At 36.2% G+C, this 12482-nt stretch overlaps 1 protein-coding gene across 1 annotated transcript in view; it reads left to right on the forward strand.

The window, feature by feature from the left end:
- Nucleotides 1–1404: 1404 nt before the first annotated feature.
- Nucleotides 1405–12482, forward strand: part of dock2 (dedicator of cytokinesis 2) — a 104241-nt gene continuing 93163 nt past the window's right edge. Inside the window, exons 1-14 of the mRNA XM_005810882.2 lie at nucleotides 1405–1616; nucleotides 2924–3007; nucleotides 4539–4579; nucleotides 4690–4745; nucleotides 4828–4924; nucleotides 5018–5166; nucleotides 5390–5525; nucleotides 6927–7084; nucleotides 8698–8779; nucleotides 8956–9091; nucleotides 9722–9797; nucleotides 10033–10109; nucleotides 11845–12095; nucleotides 12331–12429. Of these exons, the coding sequence (XP_005810939.1) occupies nucleotides 1574–1616; nucleotides 2924–3007; nucleotides 4539–4579; nucleotides 4690–4745; nucleotides 4828–4924; nucleotides 5018–5166; nucleotides 5390–5525; nucleotides 6927–7084; nucleotides 8698–8779; nucleotides 8956–9091; nucleotides 9722–9797; nucleotides 10033–10109; nucleotides 11845–12095; nucleotides 12331–12429 (1485 nt within the window). The 5' untranslated portion in view covers nucleotides 1405–1573. The remainder of the gene's footprint in view (nucleotides 1617–2923; nucleotides 3008–4538; nucleotides 4580–4689; nucleotides 4746–4827; nucleotides 4925–5017; nucleotides 5167–5389; nucleotides 5526–6926; nucleotides 7085–8697; nucleotides 8780–8955; nucleotides 9092–9721; nucleotides 9798–10032; nucleotides 10110–11844; nucleotides 12096–12330; nucleotides 12430–12482) is intronic.

Below are 12482 nucleotides of genomic sequence, written 5' to 3' on the forward strand. Positions count from 1 at the left end.
AAATATTAATCACATACTTCTCCTGCTAGTGCTATCCTGGAATCTGGTGCCAAAACGAGAAGAGTCATATCATTGAATATATTTTGTGATGAACTCTTAAATCACCTTCTGTTGTCTCTGTACTTGTTGTTTATATTATGTCTAAAGTTTTAAACATAATATAGCGTATATCTCAGTTCTTGCACACACCTCATCCACTTTGCAAATTGCAATTCATTTGGTTGTTTAGGGTCATTGTCCATTTAGAAGACCCGTTTGCACTTGATATCAGCTGGGAAGTTAAAGTTAGTCAGATGTCAATATTTCCACATAAGGTTCTGTCAATGCCATGTATTCACTGAAGTGCACCAGTTGCAGCCAAACACCCCCCAAAACATGACACTTCACTTCCCCATGCTTTACAGCTGGGGTGATTCTTTTCAAGCTTGCAATCTTCCCCTTTTTCCTCTGAATGTATTAATGGTCATGGCAAACCAATCTGTTTTAGTTTTATAAAACCATAGTCACCAAACACCAAGGTCTTTGTCCCTGCAAGCATGTAAAAACCGTAATCTATCCTTTTTATAGCATTTTTGCTGTGTAAGCAACGCCAGTGAGGTTTCTTCCTCTCGGGTTATTTTTGTCCCAGACTCATGTAGGAGTTATTTCACTGTGTTTCATCACCTGTAGTCAACATCTTCAAAGGCCTTTTGCTTTTGTTCTGGGTTTGATGCATACATTTCACACCTAAATCCTTTCATCTCTGGAATCCTGAGGATGGCTGGGTTTTTCCATTTTGTTTATAATTGTTTAAACAAATGAGTGTCGCCATTAGGCATCTGGAAAGTATTGGTGAAGGACGAACAAGACTTGTTTCACAATTCTGTACCTGATATATTGAATGCTACACAAGGAAAGAGTATGTTTGAGTTGTCGTCTTAGAAAACATCCAGAGATTTGCATCTGCTTTTTGAAGACTTTTGTAAAATACTTCAGAAAATCTCTCATTATTCTGGCATTTTGCAAATAGAAAGAAGTTTACAACACTAACTTCTCCAGTAAAGGTAAAGACATGCTTTTTGTTTAGTTTATGTAAACTTTAATTTCACTGTACTTCTGAATATGAGCTGGATCTACTTGTATTGTATGATTCATTGAGATTATACAGTATGTGTTTATGGTAATACTTAAATAAAGAATAATTTAATTGTGCTGAATTGAATATGCCCTTTCAGGATAATAACCTTCACTGACACTGTTTATCTTTGAATACAGTTGACATCAATGCTATTTTTAAATCTTTGGTAACTGAGTCTGGTTGATGATGTTACAGTCTGTCTAAATTAGCTATCTGGAGGCACTGCATAAACCTGGGTGTGACTCCACCTTGTATTCTACCACTTCCTCTTAACCGCTCAGAGGCAGGAAGCGAGAAGAGACAGAAGAGGAAGAAAGGCTAAAGGGGTAGGGCCTGCTGCTTTCAGTTAAACTACAAAAAAATGTGAAAGAGAGAAGTTTAGAAGAGAGATAAAAAAGGAATAGAATCAAACAACATTTGTGAAAGTGGTTCTAGTAGAGCAAACTACATGAAATCATGGCTCCTTGGACAAGGACTACTACAGAGCGGTATGGTGTAGGTAAGTCAAAATAAGGTCCTCAATTTGAAGTTTCTGTGTGTGTGTGTGTGTGTGTGTGTGTGTGTGTGTGTGTGTGTGTGTGTGTGCGCGCACGAACTTTGCAGGTACATTTTGATGTACAGACTTACTGTTTTACTGAAAACTGCATTGTCTGTCCAAAGAAAACAAATAAACTTCTGTTTATTGGATGTGTTGGTGCTAAATGCTTCAGAGGTCTTCAGAGTTCAACATCCTATTTGACTCCAACCTTAAGATTTGACAACTTGCATAATCTACAACATCGACCTCCAATTAAACTTAAATGGAGTTGCAACAGAAGGGCAATGCTTTTGAGAAAAAAATCTTATGCTTGGCACATAATGCAACAGAAAAAAAATGAATGCTGGGAAATTGTAATTGTAGCTTGAAGGAAGACTACAAACACCACCTCAGTACAGTTTGTATTAGGCGTGTGGTTTAATATGGCGGCTCTATCACAGTATGTTTCCATTAGATATGCAATGCAGCCAAAAAATTGTCAAGGACACAGATTTTTTGACCTCCCATCTGGACTGAAATGACTGAAAATTAAAATCTTATTGCTGTCGTTATATTGATGTATTAATTAATAGTATTTATGTCCTGGGAGGAGACAGTTAAACCTTTCACTAACCTGGTAGGGCACCTTTTAGCCCAATACTAACAATGAAAATAGCATTGGATGATGGAAAGTTTTGAAAGTAGGGTTGATACAGCATTGAATGTTTGTGCAAAAAAAAAAAAGTTGATCTGCTTCGTATGTGAGTCTAGAACACAGGAAGTGGTGCTATAAGGAAGGAAGTTTATACAGATTTAAAGTTTTAAAAGCTGAAATGTGCATCAAAGGTTAATGTTAAAGAAATGTTGACCATATGTTCCAACACAGAGCTAGCATATTTTAATTGTATGCAGCTTAGATTATAGTAAAATACATTATACACAGCCTGTTATCTCTGGGAGGGAAGCTAATGCTAATGCTCTGCATTAGCATGTTTTAGTCTCGCACATTCTCAAACACATGTTGAGCAGTTGCTTACAAAGACTGGATCTGAATCTGACATGATTGCATTGTATTTGAATTAATGAAATTAATTTTATTCTATGTAATTGAACATGAAGTGAAATAATTTTTCCTGTAAAGTACCAGAGGATGCTCTTGTTGTGGATTTGAGCTGAACTGCAACTAAATGTTTCTCCTGCTTCAGACAACATTACCATGACTGAAAATGAACATCTTATTGCTGTCGTTATATTGATGTAAATAATGACTATAATTATTTTGTTTTTAGTTAAGTGGAACTTTGTTGGCAAAGGAGATAAGCAACTCTCCCTGGAAGTAGGAGACACGGTGCACATCCAGGAGGTCTGTGATGGTGAGTGCTGTTACTACTGCTCCTGTCCAGTCATGTTTTACATTTGACAACATTTACATTTGACAAACATTTGTTTTTTGTTTTTTTATTGCCTGTTAAAAGTATTAATTAATAAAAAATATTGCTCTAAAGCCGTCATATCCAACTCCAGCCCTTGAGATTTAACATCATTCAACATGTAACTCTCCAGGACTGGACTTGGGCACCCCGGGTCTAAAGCATGTTTGTTCATTTTTAACACCTAAATATAGTTTGTAAGAACTATATTGAGATAAAACTAAAATATTTATTTGCAATTAAAAGCGATTGTCACAACATACATGCAGTCGATACTAATATGGCATGTCATGTTGAAACAACAGGTTAAAATGTGAAGTTCCTACATTTTCTCTCACTATGTGTATACGGTTTAATTAGGACTCTTAAAGATTTGATTGCAGAATATTGCAGAGTAATAAAGTTATTCAACACTTAGTCTGATTACATACAGGAAGACATCAATAGGATATACGTTAAAAAGCACACGGGACATATTGATGAGAAAAATGAAAGTCAGGAGGATTCTGTGTTATTTAATTACAGCCACTAGGCTTAGTGATATAGATCAGTAGTAGTAACTTTGATGGTACAGCAGTCTGTAATACAGCTGATCATTATGATATTATCAATTAAAATGCCTTTTCCCAGATAAAAAAAAGCAACACCATGATTCAACTTTTTGGTAATGTGATGATTTTGAACAGTAATCAGTTTACAAAAGACTGATGTTTTGGTCGGTTGCATCATATTAATCCTGTTGGAAGCATCTAATAGTCATGGATTTTCTTTAGTAGTTGTAAAACAAGTTTGCGATGTTTGCTGATAATGAAGATTTTTTTAAAATGAAAAATTGGAGCACAGATTATTTAATTTATGAATGGTGCTTAAATGCATCTTTTAAGAACTTCTAAGGTTTGCATCATATCACTTTGTAAGAGCAGAAAACAAATGATTTTGTCCTAAACAAATATTTGATCCGCATCAATTTGCCTTTTTCTTAATTTATTCCCCTATTTTATACTCACTAGTTGCTATTTCTGTCCTCTCACACTTCTGCTTAAACCCACGTGCGTGGGTTCTGCATGATAGTCAAGTATTTTCATAAATTATAGACATAAACAATCATAAAATTCTCATTTACATTTAAATTTTATTGTATTTTTTTTAAAAAATTGCATCGTACTTCAACTGAGCAATGAGTGTTTTCCTGATAAAGGTACAAAATAACACATGGTTGGGGAAAAATGTTTCTCAGGATATGGCTCCATTTTCTTCCCCCACAAAATCACCAAAACTACAAATATATAAAAAGGTAAAGAAACAAAGTTACCTGAACTCTCAAATATCTAAGTACTAGAAAACCACAGTGGGAATGGCTGCTTTCATGCTCTTATTTTGTTACAATTTCGAAATAAAAAAAGATGTAACTGTGAACACTCTATATATTGTTTTTTTCATGCAGTTTTATGATGACATTTCGATTGTCTTTCAGGGTGGTACAGAGGATACCTGACAAGAAACAAAGCCCAAAAGGTAAGCTTTGTGCATCTTAGTTAGATAATTTACAATAACACAGTTGTTGATGTTGAAAACTTTCACTGACTTTCTTCTTGTGTGTGTCTGTCTTATATTTCCCACTCCAGGGAGTTTTTCCTTCAAGTTTTGTCCATCTGAAGGAGGTCAACATTGAAAAACGAGGGTGGGTGGATTTGACAGATCATCTGTTAAAGTTAGAGAAGTTTACATGTGTATCTAATGTGCCTTTGTTTGTGCAACTTTAGAGATGAGGAAATTGTGACATCTGCTGAGATGCCTTTGGTGAAAGAGGTGACCACCACACTGAGAGAGTGGGGCACCATATGGAAGCAGCTGTTTGTGGTACAAACCAAACTTTTACAGTTGTGTTTATGGAAGTTTACTTGTCTTTGTTTAGTTTTAACACCACTTTTTTCTCCCCGTCTGTGTTTTTAGAGTAACAAACATGGACGTGTGAAGCAGGTCCAGAGGCTGATGTGGGACTTGATGGAGTGGCGTTCCCAGCTCCTGTCTGGGACTCTGCCCAACGATGAATTTAAGGAGCTCAAGCAAAAAGTTACTTCTAAGATTGATTATGGCAACAAGTGCGTCTACACTAATAATCAGTGTTGTTAACTTGTGTTTTATCCCAGCTTTTACAGAAACTGTAAAAAGGGTCTGTTCATCTTTTGGTCTTATCTCCTTATTACTCTGTCTTCCTGCGCATCCATTTTCTCTTCACCTAATTGCCTTCCTTTGTAAAATCGCTTTACTTTCTTCACCTTCCATCTAATTCCATCAATCCTGTTTTTCCTTTTTTCAATGAAGGATCCTTGAGCTGGACCTGGTTGTTCGAGACGAGGACGGGAACATCTTGGACCCTGAGCAGGCTAATGTCATCAGTCTCTTCAGAGCGCATGAGGAGGCCACAACCAAAATCAATGAACGCATCAAAGAAGAGCAGGTAGGGGACGGCAACACATACGGTTTAAAAGCTGTGACACTAATGTGATTTGTTTTATGTCCAATCATTTATAAAAGATACTTTCTTTAAATGAGGTGATTTCTACAGATATAAAGCTGGATTATACTTAGATTCAATTGCCGTTTGATCATTTAATCCCTCGTGTCCTTATTTTTGCGTGAGAAAGGCGCTACAGTGAAACTCTAACTGTTCAAAGCCATAGATAATAATTGAGTTATACTTCTTATATGTCAGTCATCTGCCAGCTAAATAAATTAAGTGTCAGCTTGCTTACAAATTGAATTAACTTCAGTTTCACTCATCTAGATATTTTACATCTCACCATTGATCTAACTACTGATTGAATTAAGAAGATAATATTATAGAACTTTTTTTACTCAGAGATTTTCCTCTCGCTCTCTCAAATAAAAAGCATGTATGATGCTGCTGATTTATTTCAAATTACAGTGACTTTAATGCCAACCAGTCAGGTTTGTCAGTACTAAGCTACAATGTCAGCCAGCCTTATCAGAACCTTTGATAAAGATTTGTAAAAGTTTTAAAATTAAGAAAACTAATAAAGCTTTTATTATAGTAGCAAAGTTTAACACTGGAAAAAAACTCAGACCCTTTTCATAAATAAATACATTCATGATTGAGAATGGATTCAAACGTCAGAGAAGCAAATTTCTCTTCAAAATGCTAAAAAAGGAAAACATGCAGTTTAAGAAATTAAGCAATTCATAACTAATGAAATGGCTACAAGAAAATAGACTCTATCTGCATACCAACTATTTGTTCTGAATACATGCTGGAACAAATTATTTTTATCCCATCACTACCAACATAGACAGGTGGAGTTTACTAAATGCTACACTTTAATATAAAATGTCTGCTTTTGTCAGATTGAGCATTTTACAAAAGAATTAAATTTTTTTTTGCAATGCCAGGGTGATCTGATGCAAAATACAAAGTATGAATAGGTGGGAAAGCACCTCATCACAAAATTAAAAGTGTATAACTACTGAAGCTAATGGACGAATTATCCCAAATCTATGACAAAATAAACACAGAAGGTGCATCAGACCTAAACCTCCTTATGTGGTCATCTCAGCAGGTGTGAATTGAAAACAACCCAAGTGATAGATTACTCTCTGGATTCTCCAACTTTGTGAATTGTATTAGAAGATGATTGAGTGCTGCTGTCAAAGTGGGATTTTATAATATTGTAACAGCAGCATTGCACACATCAAGTGAAACATATATATTTGGGAAATGTTCTATCTTGAAGAAATGTTTTCTCAAAAATTGTAGCGGAATTTATTGCAGCATTTCAATGCTGCAATAAAAGATTTAAATCCAGATTGGTAATCATATTCATATTTTATGTTTCTCCTGCAGTCCAATATCCAGACAGACCACAGTGGGATCTCAGCGCGAATTCAGTCGTCTCCCACCCACAGCCTCTATGTCTTCGTCAGGAACTTTGTGTGTCGCATTGGAGAAGACTCTGAGCTTTTCATGTCCCTCTATGACCCAGTCAAACAAACCATCATCAGGTATCAGTGGCAGTTCTGCCTCAGCTTTGCTTTCAACAAGATGAATTGTTTTGAAAATATTTCTGTCCAAATCAGATTGGTTTCAATAATTGATATACTGTAAATTTGAAACCCATCTCTTCTATAAATACTAAATGTTTTCTTTCTTCTTCTTTTTTTAAAAAAAATAAAAGTGTATCTTTGCTTCAATATCTCAGTTGTGTAAAGCAGATACGAACACTCATGCAACCTACACACACTTTCTTCTGTTTTCTTTCTATGTTCTTGTCCGCATAACTTGCCTTTCTCCCTTCTCCTTCATTGTTGACTAAATTATGACAATTTGCCAAAAATAGACATAAGGAAATTTAAATTATAGGCCAGCAGAAACTGAGTGGCAGGACTGTATGGAACCCGACAGAGCTGATGTTAAGCCCCGTCACTCACTGTCATGCTGAGTATATCTGTGTCTCAGCCAGAGTGGCTGGAAGTATTGCGTTCGACCTAAATCAGTCATCGCTTTTTCAGTACATACCAACTACTATAAAATTGTTCCTTCAGTGTCTGACCATTAGATGAAAGGGAATAAAACCCCTCCACAAACAGGGTTGGTGTATTTCTTTCAATTGACATTGAGTCAAAGACTTTTTATTCTTGCACTGGCTTCTTTTTGTTTTACCCTTACACTTTTTATCTGTCCACGTCTGTAAGAAAAAAAAGAAAAATGATAATCGGTATATATTACCTTGTGAAGGTTTTCACATCTATTGAAGCTTTTCACATTCCAACCACAAAAGTCTGTATTTTTTTCAAAGGTTCAGTGTGATAGATTAGTGATTGTGAAGTGAAAGGAAAATCACACTGATTTTAATCTTTTCAAAGCAATAACAACTCTGAAAAGTGTGCTTTTGTCTGAGTCAGCACTGTATAGAAGCATCTTTCAGTGCAATTTTAGCTACAAATGTTTTGGTTTTTTTGTGCCGTTCTCACACCAGATTTGATAACCCAGAGCTCCACCAGACGAGCCGCAGCAACAAATAGCAAACACACGGTGGAACGGAGCTTCTGCTGATCTTATCATGCGAACTAGAGAGCTTCTTGTAAACAGCATCAATGGATGGCATGGAGAAGCATTGTTGAGCTGTAGGGAGTGTCGTAAAAGATTCCTAAAGAGACAGGGCAATTTCAAGGCATCAGATATGGTTATGATGTAGTCTTATAGATGTCCCATATAGATGCAGCATTTTTATAAGAACTGGCGCTAACATATTTTCTTGATAGTGATATAAAATGACACTGTGTGCCAGAAAAATGCACTTTAGGCTTTATGCAGGATTTTTTTGCCCTATATTTGATCTGTTTAAATGTTAAACCATAAAACAGCCGTTTTCTTCATAACTAAGCATTGCTTTCTGTTGGTTTATCAAAGAACATAAGATAAATAAAAACATAGAATAAAATTGAAATTGGTGAAAAAATTTAAAGGGAAGCTTAAAGGGTGTCAATACTTTTGTAATGTGCTGTGTTATTCACATATGAGGTCTGTAAAATAGTTTCTACTCTTTATGTAAAATTGTAACTGAACGTTGATGCAGATTTTATGTGGACCTAATGTTTTTTTGTACTTTTTGCAGTGAGAACTACTTGGTTCGCTGGGGCAGCAGTGGTTTTCCAAAAGAGATTGAAATGCTGAACAATCTGAAGGTTGTCTTCACAGTAAGTGGCCACAGGAGGGCACTGTTAGACCGTTTCTTAACTTGGCAAGACACTGCACAACACAACAATGAATGAACTTGTTACCTGTCAGAGGGTTAGATTGTTGTCTTATTTTTCTCTCTGGCTTTTCCCAGAGAGGTTCTTTTGCTTACTTGTTCTCTGTCTTTGTCCACCAGGACTTGGGGAACAAAGACCTGAGCAGGGAGAAGATTTATCTGATCTGCCAGATAGTGAGAGTGGGGAGGATGGACTTGAAAGAAACAAACAACAAGAAGTGCACTGTGGGCCTCCGCCGGCCTTTTGGGGTGGCAGGTACTTCAAGTGGAGACAGTTGACTTTGTTTTGGCCCAAAGCTAAAATGATGTTTCCAGTGTTCCACATATATCATAACAGTAATTAAATAGCTGTTTAATTTCTTGAAAATACCCTTGTCTATGTATAGTAGGTATCCCTAGACATATTACAACAAATAACGATAGTGTCACTTTAACCTTAGCAAACTAATGCATCAACACTGAGGTAAGAAATATGCAAGCACCTAGATCAGTCAGCAATAACAGTAATTTGTTTCCAACCTATTTAATAATAGAATAACTTTTTCTATTGTTATTTTATCTGTTCTGCCAGCTAGTATGACTTTCATTATCACCTGCAGCTTTTTATTTTTTTTAATGGGGCAAAAATCTTTTGAACTAGTAACATTAGAACAGGCAGCACGATTAAAATAACTAAAGTGTGTGTGTGTTTTTTAAATGACCATTTAACAATACTGTTGTTCAAACATCCTCAAATGATTTCTCAAGAAAGCAGCTGTCAGGGAGTGTGTTTTTCTCAACTACTCCCTGTTTGTCCGAGGTAAATCTGTTATATATCAATTATGGCTGTATAGCGTTTGCTTTGATTTTTCTCATCAGTGACATATTTATTTTCTCTTCTTCGTAGTGATGGACATCAGTGACATTATCAAAGGGAAGCATGAATGCGATGAGGAGAAGCAATTTTTCATTCCCTTCTTCCCGTACGTTCTATTTCACTATTACTACTTCTTTTTTTCTCTGTGTCATATTTCTACAACCAATAAAGTATCTACTCAAAACCTGTTTCTGGGTTTCTGGATTTCCCTAAAGATCCTTCATGTTGTTAGAACTGAAATGTTGCAGTTTCGTGCTCTTGCAGCTGTCAGCACCCACAAGATTTAAAACGGATTTTTTTGTACATTCAACTGTATTTCTTTTGTGTATATTTGGTTTCAGGGTAGTGGCTGAAAATGACTTTCTCCACACCTTGCTGAACAAAGCGACAGCATTGCGAGGAGACAGTGGCGGCCAAGGTACTGTTCTGCTCTAACTGGCTTTTTCTTTCTGTTTTTTCATCCATGTGAAGCGTGTTTGCAGCCAAGACATCCACATGTCTGTGTGCTGCTGTTGCTTGTGGCAGGATAAATCTGTCAGTCACTGACTGACATTTTTTTCCTGTTCTTCTGTCTAGACTTTGAGCAGAACAGGCAACAGTGTTCATAGATCTTTAGTTTTTTCTTTAATTTTAATTAATCCTACTCCCTTTTACCCTAAGCTGTACTTTTACAACTTTAGTTTATGACACTGTCATGCTCTAGAGTAACTTTGCATGTTACATCTCTCATGCTTTATCTTCCTCTGGTACCCATTTGCTCCAAGCATAGCCTAGATATAGCGGGAGCACCTGTGGCCACCACATTTCAGTATTACTTACCTCTAATCTCTTCTTCTCTCTTCAAAATGCATTTGTCATTACACACATGCACACCCCCACATATTCCTTACATAGTAGTGTATCATTTTTATACCACATTCCTTAATATCCAACTCTATTTTTTTTTTTTACAAAAATCAACCCTATTATTTTTTTTTTAGTAATGTTTGTCTGATGCCATCTGTAAATGTTCAGAAATTGATTTTTTTAGCATCAATACAGCTCCGCTGCAGACTCAATGCAAGTGCTACTTAAACTTTGCACCAAGAGCGCATGTCAGCATTACTCAATCTTGTGACACAGTCAGAATGCAAGAGCAAGACTTACTTACCCTTGAATGCTGAGTGGTTATCTAAAAACTACTCACACTGTGCACATCAAACTTTGATTATATCACAGATAAATAATAAATTAACTCAGGCTTTGATGTCACTGGAAAACTAACTTAATTTTGTTTGAAGCAAAGTATAAGTACCTGTTAGATACATTCTTCATTCCAATAGAAATGCACCATATAAAACAGTGGGGCATTGAAGTGACCCCCATAATTTATAGATGCTTCACAAAATCTATGTCATTCACTCCTTATGTTTTAAGTCTTGACCCAGGTAAAATGTGTTTAGGTGTATGAACTATATGGTGAAATAAGAAATGAGGGGACAGCAATTTATTCTGGACTCACTAAAGTGTAAAATAATAGTTTAGTTCTTATGCCTTAACTTTAGTTTGTTTTTTAAATAATTTTAAACTATGTTTTGATACAGAAAGCTGCATATTTGCCTGACAATGAGAGAACAAAAACTGTTCTTTCACAGTTGTTTATTTTAAACCGGTCTGAGTTGACTCCAATATACAATTAAAATGTTTTGCTTTCTTTAATTTCGTTGAATTTCTCATTATTTTTTACTTCTCACCAGACTGAAATCAAATGTTTCTAGTTGCTTTAAAAAAAAATCAACTAAAAAATTTAAGTTCCGTGGCAACCATCAACAGGGTATTTGTTTATGTTAGTTATTTTTTTATGTAGTTGATTACATGCAGACAGTATCACAGAAAAAAACCTGTTTTTCTCCTCTGGATTGTAATTTCATGATACCCCATTCAAATGCTGTATAATCATCTAAAAACATAAAATAAATTACATTTTTCTCCTAAATTATAGCTTGTGAGTATTAACTTTAACAAGATTATAGTACAACTTTGCTAAAGGTTAAGTCTGCTTAAGTCTCATAGTTTCTAAATGAGTTTGAGACTTTTTTGTGATCAATGTACTCATTTAAATACTCAATTATTTTAAAAGACAAGTTCCCTACATCTCCAACTGTGCTCTTCAGGATTATGGGTCACCATGAAGGCTCTGGTGGGCGACATAGTTCAGATTCGAAAAGAATACCCCCACCTGGTGGACCGCAGCACGGTGGTAGCACGCAAGCTGGGCTTCCCGGAGATCATTATGCCAGGAGACGTCCGGAACGACATCTACCTCACCTTGCAGGGTGGTGATTTTGACAAGTACAACAAGACGACACAAAAAAATGTAGAAGTCATCATGTGGGTCTGTGACGAGGAGGGCAAAGTCATACAGGTGAGCAGGTCACATGTTACTGGACATGAACTGAACGATTTGGTTTGTGTGTGGAGCAGATTGAAGCTGAGATTGCAGCTGCAGAATTATGTGTCATGTATTATTAGCCAGCAGTAAACAGAGACATCTTTATCCCAGAATGGGAATCCATCTACATCCGCTTAAATAGACAGATGCTGCAAAATGAAATCTGACACATTACACTGACATATTTTTCCTTGGCCTGTTTTCATAGAACTCCATCTGTCTGGGAGCTGGGGATAAAGTGGTCAGTGAATACAGGTCGGTCATCTACTACCAGATCAAACAACCCCGCTGGATGGAGACCGTTAAGGTGTGTGGGTGTGTGTGTGTGTTGCTCACTGCTCTCCCACCCAGCTATTTAGG

The sequence above is a fragment of the Xiphophorus maculatus genome, chromosome 23 (assembly GCF_002775205.1).
Source record: "Xiphophorus maculatus strain JP 163 A chromosome 23, X_maculatus-5.0-male, whole genome shotgun sequence".
Taxonomy (NCBI): domain Eukaryota; kingdom Metazoa; phylum Chordata; class Actinopteri; order Cyprinodontiformes; family Poeciliidae; genus Xiphophorus; species Xiphophorus maculatus.